The 19,340-nt window shown below is 48.4% G+C and overlaps 1 protein-coding gene across 6 annotated transcripts in view; it reads left to right on the top strand.

The window, feature by feature from the left end:
- POGZ (pogo transposable element derived with ZNF domain) overlaps window positions 1–19,340 on the top strand; it is a 1,205,269-nt gene that overhangs the window by 588,933 nt on the left and 596,996 nt on the right. For all 6 annotated transcript variants that reach the window (XM_069650424.1, XM_069650460.1, XM_069650451.1 and 3 more), the window contains exon 6: window positions 18,982–19,269. In XM_069650424.1, the coding sequence (XP_069506525.1) occupies window positions 18,982–19,269 (288 nt within the window). The remainder of the gene's footprint in view (window positions 1–18,981; window positions 19,270–19,340) is intronic.

Below are 19,340 nucleotides of genomic sequence, written 5' to 3'. Positions count from 1 at the left end.
TTTGTGACGGCGACAAACACCAAATGCTAGAGGTTCGCCAGCAGGCTTCCCCAGCTGTGGAGCATGGGTGACGCATTCTCCTTCCCTTCGGAAGGCCTGTTCCTGTATGCGTTCTCTCCTTTGCCGCTGTTACTACGAGTCATCAGTCAACTCAGACGGTGCTGGTGCAGGATGATCCTTGTCGTGCCAGTGTGGCTGAGGCAAATCTGGTTTCCCGAACCTTCTCAGCATGTCAGTGTCCCCTGCATTCAAGCCACAAGTGGTCGCGGGTCTTCTCGCCCAGGAAGGAGGCGCAATCCTGCACCACGTCCCAGGATTGGTGAACCTGAAGGCCTGGCTACTGCAGCATTAGAGTTCGGTGGTTTGGAGCTGCCTGCGGACTGCAAGGAGGTCCTCGGCAAGGCCAGGGCATTGCCGATGCTGAAGTGCTACGGAAAGCAATTTAAGCGTTTTTCAACATGGTGCCGGTCACAGAAGATGAACCCTCTGACTGTCATGGGTCCCCAGGTCCTTCCGTACTTGTTGTCGTTGGCTAGGTCGGGGCTGCCACATACCTCTATCAAGGTGCTTCTAGCGTCCATCTCCCGCTACACCAGTTCTCTGGGACGTTCTTCGCGTTGGTCGCACTGTCTATTGAAGGAGTTCATCAAAGGACTGTTCCGTTTGTTACCACCGGTGAAGGCGCCTGCCCTGGCATGCAAACTCAACGTGTTGGTTACAAGGCTCATGGGGCCCCCGTTCAATATTCATCAAGCTCCACTCAAGTTCCTGTCTTGGAAGACCGCTTTCCTCGTGGCCATCACCTTTGCCAGGAGAGTAGGTGAAATCCAGGCACTGTCCTGCAAGCAGCCTTACTTGACTTTACACGAGACACACCCCTCCTTCATGGCCAAGGTTTCGTCGGAATTTCATCTCAACAAGCCCTTGTTGCCTGTTTTTTCCGACGCCTTCGTCGCTGGCTGAAAGGACTTTGTACTTGCTGGATGTGGCAAGAGCGCTGAAGTTTTATGTGGCCTGCACAAAGAGTTTCTGGAAGACTTCTCAGCTTTTTGTGAACTTTGGTCATGTGAACCATGGGAAGGCCTTGTCCAAGGTTTCCATCTCCAGGGTGCTCTCCGGCTGCATCACTCATTATCACTGGTTGGCAAACCGACCGCTGTCTGGCTGTCCGAGAGCCCATTCTACCAGAGCAATCGATGCGACGACAGCGTTCCTGTCCGGTGTGCCCCTGCTGGACATCTGCAGGACTGCTACGTGGAGGTCTAAGCACACCTTCACGAGATTCTACTGCATCAACTGATTCCAGGGAGGAGTCCAGAGTCGGCCAAGCAGTGCTGCGCAACCTGTTCGCTTGAAGGTGAGCCTCGTGAGGAGGTAAGAGTAATTGCTTCTGTTGAGCATTGCCACCTCCTGTCGTCGTATATCTATGTACTGCTATGCATTCTTTATTCATGAGCATGTGAATCCATGCCGGAAAAGTAACAAGTTACTTACCTGTAACTGTTGTTCTCCAGCATGGGTCTGGCATGGATTCACATGTGAACCCTCCCTCCTACCCCTCTGTGGCTCTTCTTGGACATACTGCGACTTTACGTGCTACGATATCTGAAGATGGCTGCCAGAGGAGGGGCTTAGGGAGAGGAGTCATTGGCTTGGGGCAGTTTACCCAGAGCTCAGTGAATGTTTTATAGGAGAAAGACCGTTAATAAACGAAAGTGAAAGTTTTTTTTTTCTATTATTGAGGATTCCCAGCCTGACGACGCAGAATATTCATGAGCTTGTGAATCCATGCCAGAACCATGCTGAAGAACAGTTACAGGTAAGTAACTTGTGTCATTCTTGCTAAGAATGACACATCAAGTAGCGATTCAGGCTTTTAGCTCCAATGTCTGAGGTGCATGCACATGTTTGAATATCTGATTCCAAGTAGCACTGAAGAGTAGTCCAAGTGTGTACAAGGTATTTGAATGGATTGTGTCCTCCCACGTATTTCTCATCTTTTGATATCTCCAATATCCAGCTTCAGCTGCTTTGGAAACATATTTCGGCAGAGGGCGCTGTGCATCGATGCGGTCGACTTGATGTACCTCGAGGGCCTCCGTCTCGGGGATGATGACATTGAAGGGTATATATAGCATGCGCAGCACCCGTTAGCTTCAGCTCCTTTTTTCCGAGTACGCTTTCACATCGTGACCTATAGCGTGCTTCAGTTATTTCTTTGAGAATTACCAGCATGTCTTCGTCTTCGGCTCAGACAATCCCGAAGACTGCGTTTAAAAAATGCCAAGACTGCGACATGAAAATGTCACTGACGGACCCACATCTGGTGTGCTTGCGATGTCTCGGTGTGGAGCACAAAACCTTGACCTGTCAGAAGTCAGTCGATGACGGGAAAAGCTCTGAAGGAGTGTTAAGGGAAATTGGCAGTGGGAAGACTCCCCAAAAAATCCCCTTCGAGTAACCCGCCAAAAACATTCTTCCGAGGTACTAATCTCCTCGACGGAAGAAGTCTAAAAGTTCCAGGTCACGAAGTGGTTCTCAACACTCCTCGTTGTCGAAGAAAAGGCATCATAGATCGCCTACTTCATCTTCCTCGTCCCACTCTTCTCCCGAGAGGAGTTTATCTTGCCCCACTAAGGCCTCTACTCCGGCTGAATGGGAATCATTCAGGCAGGAAATGCTAAAGGTATTAGAGAGCCAGAAACCCTCGAATCAAGTAGGCAATACTCCTACGGTACCTTCTGAAGCCGGTAGGAAAAGGGATTGTGCCAAATCCTGCGCACCTTCGAGCCCGGGACAAAGGCTGGATTCTCACTGAGAGCCGTCAAGGCCTCGACAAGATGAAAAATCATCTAAGAATCCTTCGAGCCACCCAAGGCGTCTTCATCTAAGCCATCTGACATCATCGGCATCTAGCTTGAAACCATTGAAGCCATCAACACCTTTGCCAGTAATTCAGAAAACCTTCACTCCTTTTCCTAGGAAGGATTTCTTTAAGTTACTCACTTCCATTTATGAGGACAATGAACGCTCTGATGACTATGATGCACCCTTTGGTTTGCAGTATGGCAGTCCTAATGTCCCCGATAGCTTTATATCAGAATAATCTTGGTTGCAGGACCTGCATGAAAATGTACACAGTGGAGTAGACACTTCACCAGAGTTGGATTTTTGTAAGCCAGAACCAGATGTACACACAGATGCGCCTTGCAGACAGTTAATGACCAAGATCACTGATTATCTGGGATGGAGCAGGTCTGCCCTTCCATTTGAACAGGATGACCTCACAGATATCCTCGACAAAGTTCCAATCCTACCTTTTTCAGTTTGCTCTACAAAAGAGGGTAACTGCTAATTGGGAAGCACTGGAATCAAGTCTGGCAGTAAATTCAAATTTTCTCAAAAACGATAGGCTGTCAAGTAGTGACCCCAGCTACTTGTCGAAACATCTTACCCCAGAAAACTTGGTGGTGCAAGCAGCAACAGCTACCTCCAAGCAGGCTGTCTATCTAACCATCCCACCGGATCTGAATGATAAGCATATAGACGCCTTGTCAAGGAAAATATTTTCTGCTGGGAGCATGGCTCTCCAATCAGCCAACTCTACCTGTGCTCTTGCGAAATTCATCCACACCCTATGGGACTGTGTATCCATGGCAACTGAACATATTCCCACAGTGGAAGAAAGATGTTTTTTTGGCTATTGTAAAAGATGGCAAGGAGGCCATGTGTTAGTCTCTTCAGTGGGGTTTGAATTCTGCTGACCGTATCAGCAGAGTCATGGCGGCAAGCACCGTGATGCATCGGTTTGCGTGGTTGAGGAAGTCTGGATTGACGGGTCTCATCTTTTTGGCAGCAAGGCTGATGAAAGCGAGAAGTTGCAGACCTCGAAGGCGGCAGCCAAGTCTCTAGGTGCTGCTATTAGGCAGCCTCAGCCCTTTCACCCCAGTCGATAGTCTTGGAGGGGTAGATACTTTTGCTACTATTCCTTAGTTTGGAGAGCGAGAGGAATGGCTGGTCAAAGAGGTCAAAGAAGATTTCCTTGTGGTGGACAAGGGAGAGGTGCAAAGCCCGCACAAGCAGTAGCTTCTTTACCATCAGCCACTGCTTCAGCCGCCTCAAAACCTGGGTTCTTGACTTGCAACATCCCGGTGGGAGGTAGGCTGTCTCAGCATCTGAAAGAATTGCGGGGTATTACTTCAGATGTTTGGGCACTAGAAACCATCCCCTCCTCTTCATTTAGTGACCTCATAATCATCCTCTGGGGAGCCGTTTGTTAAAGGTTCCATATCCTTTCCTTGTGCAGGAAACTTTGACCCTGCTAGAGAGAGGTGCTATAGAACCAGTACCTGTAACGGAGTTGAACAAAGGATGGTATTCTCCATATTTCCTAATCCCCAAGCAGGACGGAGGACTGAGACCCATCTTGGACTTGAGATACTTGAACAAATTCCTCAGGAAGGACACGTTCAAGATGGTCACACTTTCTCAGATCCTTCAGGCCCTCCAGCTCCAGGATTGGATGGTGTCATTGGACCTCCAGGATGCTTATTTTCATGTGCCAATCCACCACCATTGGCGGTTCTCATTATCAGTTTCACGTTCTGCTGTTTGGGCTGACCACCGCCCTGGGGGGTATTTACCAAACTGATGACTGTGGTTGCAGCGAGTCTCCAGAGAGGGGGGATTCACGTCTACTCCAACCTGGACGATTGGCTGATCAGGGCAGTTCTCCCAAAGAAGTCCTGAGCCATCTCAGCGTGACCTTCCACTCTCCACAGACTGGGCTTCTACTTCAATTACAAGAAGTCCCACATGATACCATCTCAAAAGCTCCAGTTCCTAGTGACTGTACTGGATACATCTTTGGGAAAGATCTCGCCACCCGAGGTGAGGGCTCAAGACATTCTGCAGATGGTCACCAAATTTCAGAGTACCCAGCGTCTCCCGGCCTTCGAGGCCTCATGGCATCCTGCATTTTCCTGGTGCCATATGCTCATCTGAGATGAGATCCCTCCAATGGGCTCTCTGGACACAATGGTCTCAATTCTCGGGCAACATGTCAGACCTACTTCAGGGTCGCACAGGATCTCCTGTGGTGGGCCTGCGAGGACAACATTCTGGAGGGAGAACCTTTTAGGCAACCATGGCCACAGATGACCGTAGTGACGGACTCCCCCCTCACGGGCTTGGGGAGCCCACGCCAATGATCTGTCAATCGGCAGTCATTGGTCTCTATCGGAGTCAAAACTAAACATCAACTACAAATTAATCTTTTGGAGCTAAGAGCAATCAGACTTTCTGCCCTCTGTTCGGGTAAAGAATGTCCTGATAATGACAGACAACACAGTGGCCTTGTACTACCTCAACAAGAGAGGTGTAGGGTCACTACCACTGTGCAGAGAGGCAATGCAGCTCTGGTTCTGGGCAATTCAAGAGGGAATCTTTCTGTCGGCAGTTCACATAGCCAGAGAAAAGAACACAGTGGTGGACTCTCTGAGCAAGTAGAGCAGTCTCCCACAAGTGGGACCTAGGTCAGGAAGTCCTTCAAGAGATCTTCACCCTTTGGGAAACCCCTGAAGTGGATCTGTTCGCGCCAGTGTCAAAAGGAAGCGCAAACTGTACTGCTCCAGGGAATTTCCCCCAACAGCTCCTCTACGGGATGCGTTCGTGGTGGACTGGGAGTTTACACTCCTGTACGCGTATCCTCCAGACCCTTTCGTTCCTCACGTGATCAGGAGGTTGAGAAGGTTCGGGAAATCCATGATCCTAAATGCCTGGTTTTGGCTAGGAGGACGTGGTACCCGATCCTTCTGGACCTGTCCATCTGCCCTCCAATACGTCTTCCAGAAAGAGAGGACCTTCTCTCATGAGAGGAGGGTCGGGTTCTCCAGCCAGAGGTCAGCACCTCCTTCCCTATGGATTAGAATGGTCTTCGAGCCTTGCCGAAGATGGCCGCCAGCTTTGTTCCCCTGCCGGTCTTCTTTGAGCAGCCTGCTGATTGGCTGCGACCCTTATCAAATCCACTTTTCCCACGGAGGCGGGAGGCGAAGCCAGGCCTATTTGAAAGGGCCGTGTGCAAGGGCCTTGTCTTTCCCAGTTTACACCTGTTGCACCGCTCGGTTGCATCGTCCCATGGCCTCATCCGAAGGTAAAGTGACTGTACCTGCATCCCCTTCTCCCGCCACTGTGTGAAACATACTTCCGTAACCTCCATCCTCACGCCAGTCTCTTCCGTACCTTGGCCCGCTTGTACTATGCTTCTGCACACACCAGCACATCTCTGAGCGGAAACAGTACGCACTTAAACACTGCACACTATGTCTTTCATCCATGCGCCTACCCGGACGTATCCTGCATGAACTTGCTTAAGCCTCTGTAACATGAGGCGTGGCTTGTAATGTGCTGCTCCTACCTGTTTTTTCATGCATTGATTGCCGAGCTATGACCTTGTGATGTATGTACCTACCGATTTGACCTGCATCCTTTTTTTAAGCCCCCCGTAACATGTGTGGCCTGTATTGTGTTGCCCCTACCAGTCTTCTCTCGCATTGTTTGCTTAAGCCCATGAAACTAAAGTTATGGCCATGTAATATATATACCTACCGATGACCTGCATCCATTATTTAACCCCCCTGTAACATGAAGTGTAGCTTGTAATCTGTGTCCCACCTGATTGTCTTTACCCTACCATGCACATTCCGATAAGCACTTATGTTACCAAGTAAGCCTTCTGTAACCGCGCCACGATGCCTATGGGATGTTTGTGCGCTTTATAACTGCAAATAATGTATAATAAATAAAGGCACTTAGCCTTCGCACATGGTTTCTGGGAGGATGAGGTACAAGGATTGGGACCTCACATATGATGTATTGGGAGATTTTGCTTTTGGCCAAAAGGCCAGCAACAAAGTCTTTGTACCGCTGCCGTTGGAACAAATTTTGCAGCTAGTGCAGGGACAAAAATGTTGACCTTTTGCAAAACACCAGAGGTGTTTTCTTTTCTGCTGTACTTGGCCAATCTGGGGCTCAAGGTTGGGACAATTAAAGGTTATTTGGCAGCGCTTTCCATCTTTAAGCGCTCATCTGAGTAAATTTCATATTTTAAGATAACTTTGGTGATACCATTTCTGAAGGGATTCACTAATATGTTCCCTCCATCTCCCTTTCAGGTACCTGTTTGGTACCTTAATCTGATGTTAAACTTTCTTATGTGTGACCCATTTGAACCACTTTATTCACGTCCCTTAATGTTAGTAACGTTTAAGTCCATCTTGTTGGTAACACTAACTTCAGCCCATAGAGTGAGTGAGTTGCAGGCACTATCCTCTAAACCACCGTTTACAGTATTTCATAAGTCCTGAGGGTCAAGCCTTCATTTCTACCTAGGATCATTTCAGACTTTCATTTAGGACAAAAGATTGTATTACCCACTTTCTATCCTCCACTTCATCCTGGCAAGGAAGAGGAGAGGTTGCACAGGCTCGATCCACGAAGGGCTCTGAGCTTCTACATTACTAGGTTGTCAAAACTTCGTCTGGATGACCAGCTATTTATTGGTAATACGGGTTAGACTGGGACAGGCTGTAACAAAGCAGACCTTCTCCAGATGGTTTATTCAAGCTATTTCCAAATGCTACAGGCTGGCGGGCAAGGATCCTCCAAAAGGATTGAGGGCCCATTCCATAAGGGGCATGACTACTTCTCCTCTGCAAAGAGGTGTTCCTATTAAAAACATTTGTGAGGCAGCTACTTGGTCTATAATGCACACTTTTAGTAAGCATTGCTGCCATGATTCTGCCCTAAATCGGGGTGTAAGCTTTGGAAAGTCTGTCCTCCATTCGGTTAATGGAAACCATTCATAGGTAAATTCTTACTCCCTCCACCAAAACAAACACTGCTTTGGCAGTCTATCAAAGATGAGGAATGCGTGGGAGGATACAATCCATTCGAAGAACAAGTTACTTACCCCTGGTAATGTTCTTTTGACTGGATGTTCCACCCACATATTCATAATCGCCCTCCCAGCCTACCCCTCAGTAGAATTGTCCATGCTATTACAGCTTTCGTTCCTTCAGAGCCTAGTATGGTCAAACCTGCTTGAAAGTGGATAGTTCTACTTGAGAATGACACGGAAAAGCAGAACTGAAGCAAAGCGGCACTGCGCGTGCCTATGATGACCTCATCCTCGAGACTGAGGCCCTCGAGGGACATAGAGTAGACGGCATCAAGGCACAGCGGCCTCTGCCGAAATCTCTTTCCGAAACAGCTTAAGCTGGATTTTGGAGCTAACAAAGATGAGGAATACGTGGGAGGAACATCCAGGGGTAAGTAACTTACTCTTCTGGGGGTGCTAATCAAAACAGTCGTACTAGTCTAACCTTCCGAAGAGAGGGTTCAAGACATGCTGTTTCAAACACCTCCGTATGTAGCCTGTCGTCTGGTGATGGTACGAAAGGCAATGCGCCTTCTGGGAATGGTGTCTTGCCTCTACCTAGTGCCTCCTGCCAGGCTGCACATGCGTCCAATGCAGGCAAGAGTGGTTAGCGAAACATTGGCCGCAAGCAATCGGGTTGTGTGAGAATCTAGTGGTGGTTTTGCAACCTCCTGGTTCTATCGCTACTTTGGAACAGAGACAATGGGGGCCATTACAAGTCTGGCGGGTTGCTGCTGGACTGTAACACTGTTTCTGATGTTTGAGATCCCGGTGCCACCAGGACATTAAGTCCCTGTGTCCCACGATATCACCAAGTTGAAAATGTTAGTCCCCATTCCCAAGGAGTCCTATTTGACTCCATGGGAATTGGGGACTCAGAAGCACTGGCACCGTTAGTAATGTTGCTGGTGCTTTCATGACAACTGTGCCTACCAGGGCTGTTGCACCCGGCAGGTCTGACCTGCCGCATGCAATGGCGCCGGCAAGCACAGTTGTAGTCTGCAGGTCCAGAAAGGGTGCCAGTACGCTGCAACCTGGCACTCTTATTTCTTGACCGGCAGATTTTTAATGAGGCCCAATGTGCTAAGGGGCAAGCCTTTCCACACCACACGGTCAAGGCCAATCTCGGGCAGATGTACTAAGCAGGAGTCCAATGCTACCCTCGGAGCACAAATGGCAACTTAGCATAGGCATGCTAAACATCATCTTCTCAAACCGGGGGTTCAGAGAGATGGACCTTTTCGCAACACTGTAAAATGCGCAATGCCACAATTACGCACCCAGGTTTCCCCAGAAAGGATCCAAGGGAAATGATCCTCCCAGCCCCGCTTCAACACCTCTGCTAAACAGGATAGTCCACAAGCTACACCGGGAAAAAGTAACACTGATCCTAATGGCTCCAATGTGGGCCTGCCAGCCCTGGTTCTCACACCTACAAATGATGTCCCTGTTTCCTCCCATAAAACTACACTGCATGGACAACCTGTTGACCCAGTATCCGGGAACAACCCTACACCCATGCCCTCAGAAGCTGAATTTAGCAGCATGGTACCTGAGGTCACAGAATTTGGTCACCTTAATCTAGGCTTCATTTGCATGGAGAAACTAAAGGAGGCGCGCACGCCTAACACAAGGCACTGCTATTTTAGCAAATGGGAAGACTGTTCTGGTGCAGAGCACGGTCTCTCAATCCAACCGACTGTTCACCCACTAATATAGTCAACTAGCTGCTCTATTTACTTGACATAGGATTAGTCTTTAACTCACCCAAAGTACACCTATCTGCTCTCTACGCTTATACTTCGTCTCAAAATAAAATGTTGTTGTCAGGTGACCATAATTAAGTTTTCATGGAGGGCGTCAAAAAACTGTACCCTCACATCCCTAATTTTACTCCCGGTAGGGACCTCAATGTCATACTCGCAAGGCTCATGGGGTGCACCCTTTGAGCCTATGCACAAAGCCAGTCTTGAACACCTTACATACAAGACGGCCTTCTTAATAGCCGTTACTTCGATCAGAAGGGTTAGTGAACTACAAGCCCTGACAGCACAAGACCCCTTTGTAGTTCTACACAAGGACAAGGTGGTGCTATGCACACACCCTCATTTCAAAATTCCATGTCAGAGTATAGAGCTTCCTGTGTTTTTCCAACACTCAACAAACGCAGCATAGGAAAGTCTACATACACTGGATGTACTCTGAACTGTCATGTTCTACCTTCAAAAGACAAAATAGATCAGAAAGACAGATTGTTTCGTTGGATCTGTAGGTGTTCGAAGAGAAGGGAACCCTATCTCTAAATCAGCGATTTTCTAAATGGATTGTCAACTGTACTCTACTCTCTTGCAAAGAGAACATTGCCCTTTAAGCCCATAGCACACTCAACTCGAAGCATCGGGGCAAATTTAATCTCCATAGCAAATGTGCCTCTGGATGCCATTTGCAAGGCTGACACTTGGAGTTCAGTACACACCTTCACCCAACAATACTGCCTGGACACACATTCTAGGGGTGATTCACAGGTGGGATAAGCGGTGCTGAAACATCTTTTTGCAGTGCTACCTTCTAATAACCCTCCTCCTTCTGCTAATACTACTAGCTAATCTATGCAAAGCATGTGATTCTAAGCAGATCCACAAGCCTCACAAGGGATACATTACTCACTGTAATCTTATTTCTGATGCTTGTATCTGCTTGGTTTCAAATGCGGCTGCCCTTCCTCACCTCTTGGAGTAGAAGGTGCATGGGGCGGGGGGGAATCCATAGATCTTTCACACCTCATGGTCTCTACTTACACTTCACGCTTACAACTTACACTCCCTCTTGTCAGAAACAAATAATCTGTGGGACCTCAATGCGTGCAGGCTCATGGGTACAGGGTAAATTACACTAGGGATAGTATTAGTCACGCGCTGTCGACGTCCCTTTTTGAACTTCAAAAACTTCATGTGTAATGCTTTGCAATTTCCACTAGATGTCGGCCTATGCAAAGCATGTGAATTTAAGCAGATGCAGAATATTAGCTGTTGTTTTCGAAACTCGAAAAGGGGCGTTGACAGGGCATGCCAGTAATACTATCCCTAGTGTGAAGTCCACTGTACCCATGGTCCTTCACGTGTCAAGGTCCCTCAGATCGTTTATTTTTCCACCATTGTGAGCGGACACTTGTCGCAGAGTTCAATTTCGGCATACACCATTTGCTTATGACAAATTAAAAATACTTGACTCTGTCCTTTTCCTTCCGACTTCGACAAGTTTATCAACGCAGTGGAAAAGACAGTCGTCAGACAAATACAATATTCGACAGACCTTTTTGGCCTTGGAATTCCCCACCGGGCCTTAGCCCTTACAGTAGGGAGATTGGGGGGTGGTCATTGTAGACTGCATTTCCCCACCCACTCCCTTCCTCGCCTGGCTGCCCTTCCCAGACATGGATAGAACACCTTTCAAATTCTTCCCCACATGCAATAAGAAATTCCAGTGGCTAGACAAACCCAGAATGTGTAACTTGTGTCTAAACCACGACCACGCTGAGGGGCATTGTCGAACTTGCAAGCTCTTCAAGCCCAAGACTCTTAGACCGAAAAACCAAGTGCTGGGTCCATCACGCAATGCAGGCCACCATTGACGTGGAGGGAGCTTCCAGTGCGGGCAGCGTCGCTGCCTTTTCGGACGGTGAGGGTGACGGGGGGGAAAAGTCAAGTTCCCAAGTGCAGGCCCCCAACCCCAAGAGACAGGTCGGCGGCTCTGTTACGGGGACGACTCCCGGCGGCAAAAGCACTTCCACTACCCCTGCCACTAAACACATCCCGGGGCAATGAGTCGGCGCCATTGACAAAAAGCCCAAGTACGGCGTCAAGGGGGAGGTCTACAGAATCCCTGTCCCCTGGGCACTAGAGGTCCCGAGTGCCCCAAGACAGCCCCCGGAAATCAAAAGACGCTGTCCCTAAAACGCCATCTACCGAATGCTGCAAGTCGGCTGACGAGGTGTAGGTCCATCCCACTTCTGAAAGTCGACCTCATACGTCAATCGGCAGTACAGTCAAAAAACACTGGTTTATCCCATTTAGTCAAAATAAAAGTCCCAGAGAGCCTTTAAAGACTAAACACTCCAAGAAATACTCCTCCAAGAGTCCTAATCATAGGGATAAGGCTCAGAAAGACAAATCTACCCCTATTAGGGAACCTCTCTCTGTCCCACTAGAGGAGGGTTCTTTGTCTTACAGAACAAGGGCCTATCCTCTCCTACACCCTCCGGACAAGTCCCTACTCCTCAGTATTCTGGGGCATCCCCAATTCAGCCCAATGGACTGCAGAGGCTATAGATGGGGTAATGACAAGAATGACCGTTATGGCCAATTTCTTTGGAAAAAAAAACTCAGGCTTACCAAAACTTTCAGGTTACTCCTACTATCGAAGCTTCCAGTTCTCAGTACCCAGCTTCAAGCTCCCAGCCCGCAGCAAAAATGTCTCGTACAGAATACGAATCGGTACCAGTCCAACCAGTACTAGCTGACCTATATGATGTTCATACAGACACTGAAGGGGATAATGAGGAATATCAGCACTCTGCTCATCATTATGATGAGGATGAAGAGGCAGAGGTGTACACTCTGGCATCACCAATTCAACAGGACTCCCCAGTGCCTGATTCACCAGTGGATAATCAGCCCCTCAATAACGACCTATTAATCAAAGCAGCTGAGCACTTTGGTATCCAAACACAAGAAACTCAGCAAGACTTTGTGGAGGATATTTTGGGGGATAAGAAGGCTGCCACCCAATTCATTGCAATTTCAAAATCTGTCCAGAGGAGAATCCAACCTTCACTGGGGACACCTAACCAGATTCGGGCGGTTAACCCGCGTGTGGAGAAACTCTTCCGCCTGCGCCTTCTGACCCACTGTATATCAGAGGCCAGCTTAAGCCTGCTTCACTCGTGACCCGTAAGAGGGCAGGGACACCACTAACCTCTTCTGAGGCATCCCCAGACAAGGGGAACAAGAGGTCTATTGGAAGGAAGGTTTCGACCTCATCAGCTTTTCAGACCAGAATCGCAAACAACTGTACACTGTTGGCAAGTTATAATTGCCACAAATGGGATGAAATAACTGCCTTAATAGCTTCAGTTCACAAACCATTTAAATCACAACTAGCCCTGGTGGCGGCTGACGGCAAGGCAACTTCCAGCTGCATCCTTAAAAAAGAATCTCGATGCAGGAGATAAAGACGGCAGGAGTATTGCTGAGGGCACTATAATCAATTGCCACGCTTGGCTACGCCAATCTGGCTATAAGCTTGAGACACCAGGCTACGTTTCTTAACATGCCAGTTGAATCTTTAGTCCTTTTCGGTAAAGCGATGGAGAATGTCTTAAAGTCCGCCAAGGCGAAATACAACACCTTGAAGTTTCTGGGTCAGTTGACAAATAAAACACCAGGCCAGAGGGGGGGAACCCATTTTCGCCCCTTTCTCACAACGAGGCTCCTGTTACGGACAGGGTCAAAATTCCTCATGGAATACCAACCAGGGTCAAGCCTCGCAGGGCTATCAGAGAGGCCAGTGCAGATCACGTGGCTGGGGATGATCCTCCACATCCAGAGGTGGAGGAGCACCTCCTAAACAATGACAATCCGCTACAGGTCCCCTCCCATGCCTCCCCAGTAGGGGGGTGTATTTCATTCTTCAACCACGCATGGGAGGGAATAACCACTGACAAGTGGGTGCAATCGACAGTAGCGGAAGGTTTTTGTGTGGTGCTCATCCAAAGACCATCAAATCATCCCCCGCGCCAGAGAAAGACAACTAAGGAAGAACATATCAACCTTCTTGAAGAGGTCAATGCGCTGCTTCTCAAGAACGTCATAGACTGTACCATCCAACGAGTTAACAAGGGTATTTATTCAACCTAATTTCTTGTGCCAAAGAAAGATCTGTCTATGCGCCCAGTGTTAGACTTATGCCCTGCAAACACTTATGTAAAGCCACAAAAATTCTGCATGACAACACTACAGGAGGTAATCCCCCTGCTAAAGCAGGGGGGATAAAGCGAGATTACATGGCAACACAGGGTATGAAAGATGCCTATTTTCAAATTTCAATGTTAGCAGCACACAGAAGGCTCTTGCGTTTCAAGATGGCAAACCAGCACTACAAATTCATGGTGCTACCCTTCGGCATAGCATCCGCTCCAAGGGTATTCGCAAAGGTACTAGCGGTGGTGGCAGTGCCGCTCCACAGGGAGGCAATCCCACTGTACCCTACCTGGACAACTGGCTGATCACCGGGTAGTCGCCCAATCTTTACAAACAAAACATGCAAAGAACCATCAATCTTCTCCTCCAAGTGGGCTTCTCAATAAACGAGAAAAAGTCAAGTCTTGTATCAAACGCAACAAAAAAGTTCCTAGGAGCTGTCTTAAGCACAAAAACAGGCTTGGCCTTTCTATCCTTAGAGTGGAAAACATGCTTCAGCAAATACCACAATATCAAGCCGGTTGACAGATAAGCATACGCAAAGCAATGCGTTTACTGGGCATGATGGCATTGTGCATATACCTGGTCCCGCACGTACGCCTGTGCCCCATGCAGGAGTGGTTGGCGAAACAGTGGTCTCAGGCAATCGGTCAGTGGGACAATCTAGTGCTCGTTTCGCCAACACTTGTTAAAAACCTACTCTGGTGGACAAAGGAAAGCCTGTTAAAGGGAAACCCCTTCCACAATCCGGAAGCAGAAGCGATCGTTAAAACAGACTCATCACTCTCCGGATGAGGGGCTCATTACCTTCACCACACAGCACATGGCCTGTGGACTCAAATCACAGCACAGAACCACATCAACCTGCTGGAACTACTAGCAGTATTCAAAGCGCTTCAGGCATTCGAAGTGCAGCTGACAAACCAGTCGGTTTAGATTCTGACAGCACCACAGCAATGTTTTATATAAACGAACAGGGGGGCACACCCTCCAAGTTTTTCCAGGTCGGCACAGAAAATATGGAGATGGGCACTCAGACGGGGGATGTCCATATCCTCCCAACATGTTCCAGAGATTGTCAACACTCTAGCAGATCTGAGCAGAGATACCCAACCATAGGAACACGAGCGGCAAGTAAAATAGAGTGTCGTAGACCACATCTTCTCACAATGGGGTTACACCACACTAGACTTGTTTGCTACAGGAGAAAACAAGCAATGCCCAGACTTTGCGTCCAGATTCCCCCAACCAGACTCCAAGGGGAATGCCCTATGGATGAACTGGTCAGGGACATTTGCTCCCCCGACTCCCTTAATGAGCAGGGTAGTGAACAAGATTCACCGAGAACAGATGACGCTCATCCTAGTTGCTTTTGTGTGGGCAAGACAGCTATGTTATCCACATCTGCGCCAGCTGCCGAATTGCGATCCCATCAAACTCCTGTCAAACCTTTTGACCCAACACAGGGGAATAACAGTACATCCTCAACCACTCAATGAACCTGGCAGCTTGGCTTCTGAGGTCCTAGAGTTTAGCCACCTTAATCTGCCTCAACTGTGTATGGATATCCTCAAGGAGGCTCGTAAACCAAACACCGGACACTGTTATTTCGACAGGTGGAGAAGATTTGTAATCTGATGCCAGTCTAAACAAATAAACCCCATAGAATGTACTCTATCCAACATTCTAAATTATATGCTCCACTTGTTAGAGACTGGGTTAGTATTCAACTCCATAAAGGTCCACCTGGCGGCTTTATCAGATTATACCACCTCAAAATAGAGTATTGTGGTGGAAAATCCCAGTAGTTAAGGCATTCATGGAGGGGGTAAAGATACTCCACCCACCAATTTCTAATCCACCGCCAGGATGGGATCTCAATGTTGTACTAGCTAAGCTCATGGGGTCCCCGTTTGAGCCTATGCATAAGTCAAGTCTTAAACACCTGACACCTTACCACCTGGCATAGAAGACTTCCTTCTTAGTGGCTTTTACTTCCATAAGAAGTTAGTGAACTACAAGCATTGTCATTGCAGGACCCTGTCTTTATTATTCATACAGACAAATTGGTTTTACGTACACATCCTAGTATCTCTCCTAAATTAATCTCAAAATTTCACGTGAACCAATCCATTGAGCTACCCGGCTTTCTCTCAGAATCCAACTAGCTCGACTGAGGTAAAACTCCACACACTGGATGTGAGGAGGGGCGGTCATTGACTATGTAAACAAGACCAGAGCGCTAAGGAAAACAGACCAGGTGGTTGTCGCTGTAGCACCAGGCAGAGGGAGAGCGCATTTCCAAGAATGCCATCTCCAGATGTATAGTCAGATGCATACAACTATGATATTCATTATCAAACAAGACGCTGCCGTTCACACCAGGAGCTCACTCCACAAGGAGCACAGGAGCTACGCTGGCTTTTATCGCAAATGTCCCCTAAGACAGCATTTGCAAAGCAGCTACATGGAGCTCAGTACACACTTTCACTCAGCACTACTGCATTGACAACCATTCCCAAAGCAGATACACAGGTGGGACAAGCAGTACTAAAACATCTGTTTGCCGCAGCGCCTTCTCACAACCCACCACCTTCTCCTAACACTGCTCGCTAATCTGTGCATAGCATGTGACCTAAGCAAATTCCACAAGCCTCAGAAGGGATACATTACTCACCGTAATCGTATTTCTGATGCTTGTATCTGCTTAGATTCACATGCGCCCACCCTTCCTCCCCTGAGAGAAGGTGCATACATGTATTATGAGCTTTTCTGATATTTATCTGCTTGGATACACCTGTACTCACGATACACTTCATGCTACCTCATGTCAGAAACAAAACAATCTGAGGGACCTCGTTGCGTGAAGGACTATGAGTATAGTGGACGTCACACTAGGGATAGTATTACTGGCACGCCCTGTCAACGTCCCTTTTCGAGTTTTGAAAACAACTGTAACACTCCGCAGCTTCCACTAGAACGGCCTATGCATAGCATGTGTATCTAAGCAGATACAAGCATCAGAAATACGATTAAGGTGGGTAATGTATCATATATATATATATAGCTCTATACCTCTCTATATATATCTCTCTCTCTCTCTCTCTCTCTCTCTATATATATATATATATATAATCTCTCAAAGATGAGGGAACTGTGGGAGGAACATCCAGTATAAATATTACCAGTAGGGAAGTCATTTGTTTTTATATATGATCTGTTTTCTGCAATACTGAAATAATCAGTCTAGTTCGTAAAAGTATACAGGAGAAGGGATGGGGAATTTTGGTCCTTCCGTACAAAAGCATGAAGGGTTTCAGGAGAGGGGGATATTCTTGTTTTATTATGAAGTTAACAGTGGGGTACTCGTACGTCCCACCCCCTCTGCTCCATCCTTATGGCGGTGTCCCCCCACTGTGGAAATGATAACGGAACCTTTTGGCAGCAAAAAATATAAACTTCCCCTTTAAAGTTAGGATAGCACGTGGGTGCACGGCCCAAGGTGTAGCCATTCCTACTAGGCCCCGCCCTCTGGCGTCTCACTTCAGTCCATTTTTCTGCTCTGATTGTAACGGACCTTCCAGCTAGCGCACCTCTTTTTTTCGAGCTTCGTGTGCTTCGCTGTGCTATTTTTCTATTTCAACCTTACCTTCCTTTGGGGCCTCACCTTCCCTGGTGCATGTCGGTCACGGGAGCCTTCTCCAGGTGCACCTTGCGCGACCGTTCCTTCCCAGCTTTGGACCCACCGCACTTTTCCTTGGAGTGCCTTGGACCCGACCACCATTGGGACTTGTGTGTGGCATGCAGCAGCTTTGCTCTGCGTTCTCTCAAGAACTGTCTTTCCCACTGGATGGAGATTTTCAACACTTTGCCGCCCGGATATCTCCAAATACCAGACTTTGTCTCCAAAGCATTACAACATGTCCAGATTAGTCATCTCTCCCATAAACCCCATCCCCCCACACAGTAATTCCTTCTCATGATCACTGACAGAGCGGGCTGCACAGAGGAGGAGGGGAGGGGAGTGGGGTGGGGGGCCCATCAGCCCCTCCTCACCCCTCCCCTACCGGAGGTAGGCAGGCCTGGGTCATTTAGTCTCCAGAAGGGTTCCGGTTTGCTTCTTGGGCGTGGAGCTGCCCTCTTCAGGTCCCCAGGAGGATGGAGCCTTCCAGGCAGTCTATTGCCCCAAAGGTCCGGTTTCCCTTAAGGACCTTATCCAGGACGTGGTGCACCAAATGCTGCCTACCAGACCTATCCCTCGGGGGACCCCAACACAGCCCCCGGCTGCCCCAGTACTGGTTTCTATGGCCTTGTCGATGCTGGCCTCCAAGCCTTTACAGCATGCTCCCATGCCTCCACCGATCCCGCCGGCTCTGTCAGCCACCGGTTCTGGCCGTCCAAATCACAAGTCCTTGGAGTTTCTCCAGGGGCCGGGCTGGATGATATTCCCTCTCATTACCAGAATGACACTGAGGACTACTCAGAGTTCAAAGCCTCTGCCAAAGCATTCCATGACCAGCTTCAAGGGCTGGCAGACTATTTCGGCCTCCCTCAACCCGACATTGGCTGAGGTTTTGGCTCTCAAATCAGCCAGCAGGTCCAGCATCCCTCTTCAAAAGGATGTCCAGTCAGACGCCTTCAAGGTCTGGGAGAAGCAGAGTGCCAATTCACAACTGAACAAGCCGCTTCATGGTCGTTTTAGGCAGATGGAGAAGGATCCGGTACTGCTCTTGGCCCATCCCCAGACGCATTCTTCGGTGGTCGCAGCAGCCTCTTTATACTTGAAGTCTTCCGGGTTCCTAGTCTTCAGCCACCAGTAGTCTCTCCAAGGAGTACAAATGGTGAGGTACCAGAGGGCGGGCCACACCTGGGGCTGTGCCTCCACCCGCTATCCTAAAATTAAAGGGCAAGCTCTTTTTATTATTTTTTATTTTTCGTTGTCAAAAGGTTCCCGTAATGTCCCCATACTGGGGGATGCCCCCATAAGGATGGAGAAAAGGAGACTAGGGACTAAGGACTAAGAGTACTGTAGTCAGTACGGCAAGTAACTTTCATTTTCTCTTTCAGCACCAGGTACCCAGTTCATGAAGCAAGCTGTAGGAGTCCCCCAGGTGTTCTCTCAGATGACCCAGATCCGACCAGCGAACACTGTGCCAGTTAGGCCAAACACTAACACTTTCACAACAGTGATTCCTGCCACCCTAACCATCCGGAGCTCTGTGCCGCAGTCCCAGACACAGCCAAGCAGGCCCACCCCAAGCACATCAACTACTGCTCCTTCAACACAGCCTTCATCACTTGGACAAATTACAGTGCAGCAGCCTGGTCATAGCAGCCAGAATAACTCCAAATTGGGTAAGGCTTATGTGCTTGTTGTGCAAACACTTCAGGTGGATTAAATGAAAGGAGATTAGAGTCATGTTACA

Source organism: Ambystoma mexicanum, chromosome 1p, assembly GCF_040938575.1.
Source record: "Ambystoma mexicanum isolate Mex_15411 chromosome 1p, UKY_AmexF1_1, whole genome shotgun sequence".
NCBI classification, from domain to species: Eukaryota; Metazoa; Chordata; class Amphibia; order Caudata; family Ambystomatidae; genus Ambystoma; species Ambystoma mexicanum.
The sequence above is the reverse complement of the archived record's forward strand: the minus strand, read 5'-3'. Positions and strand labels throughout refer to the sequence as shown.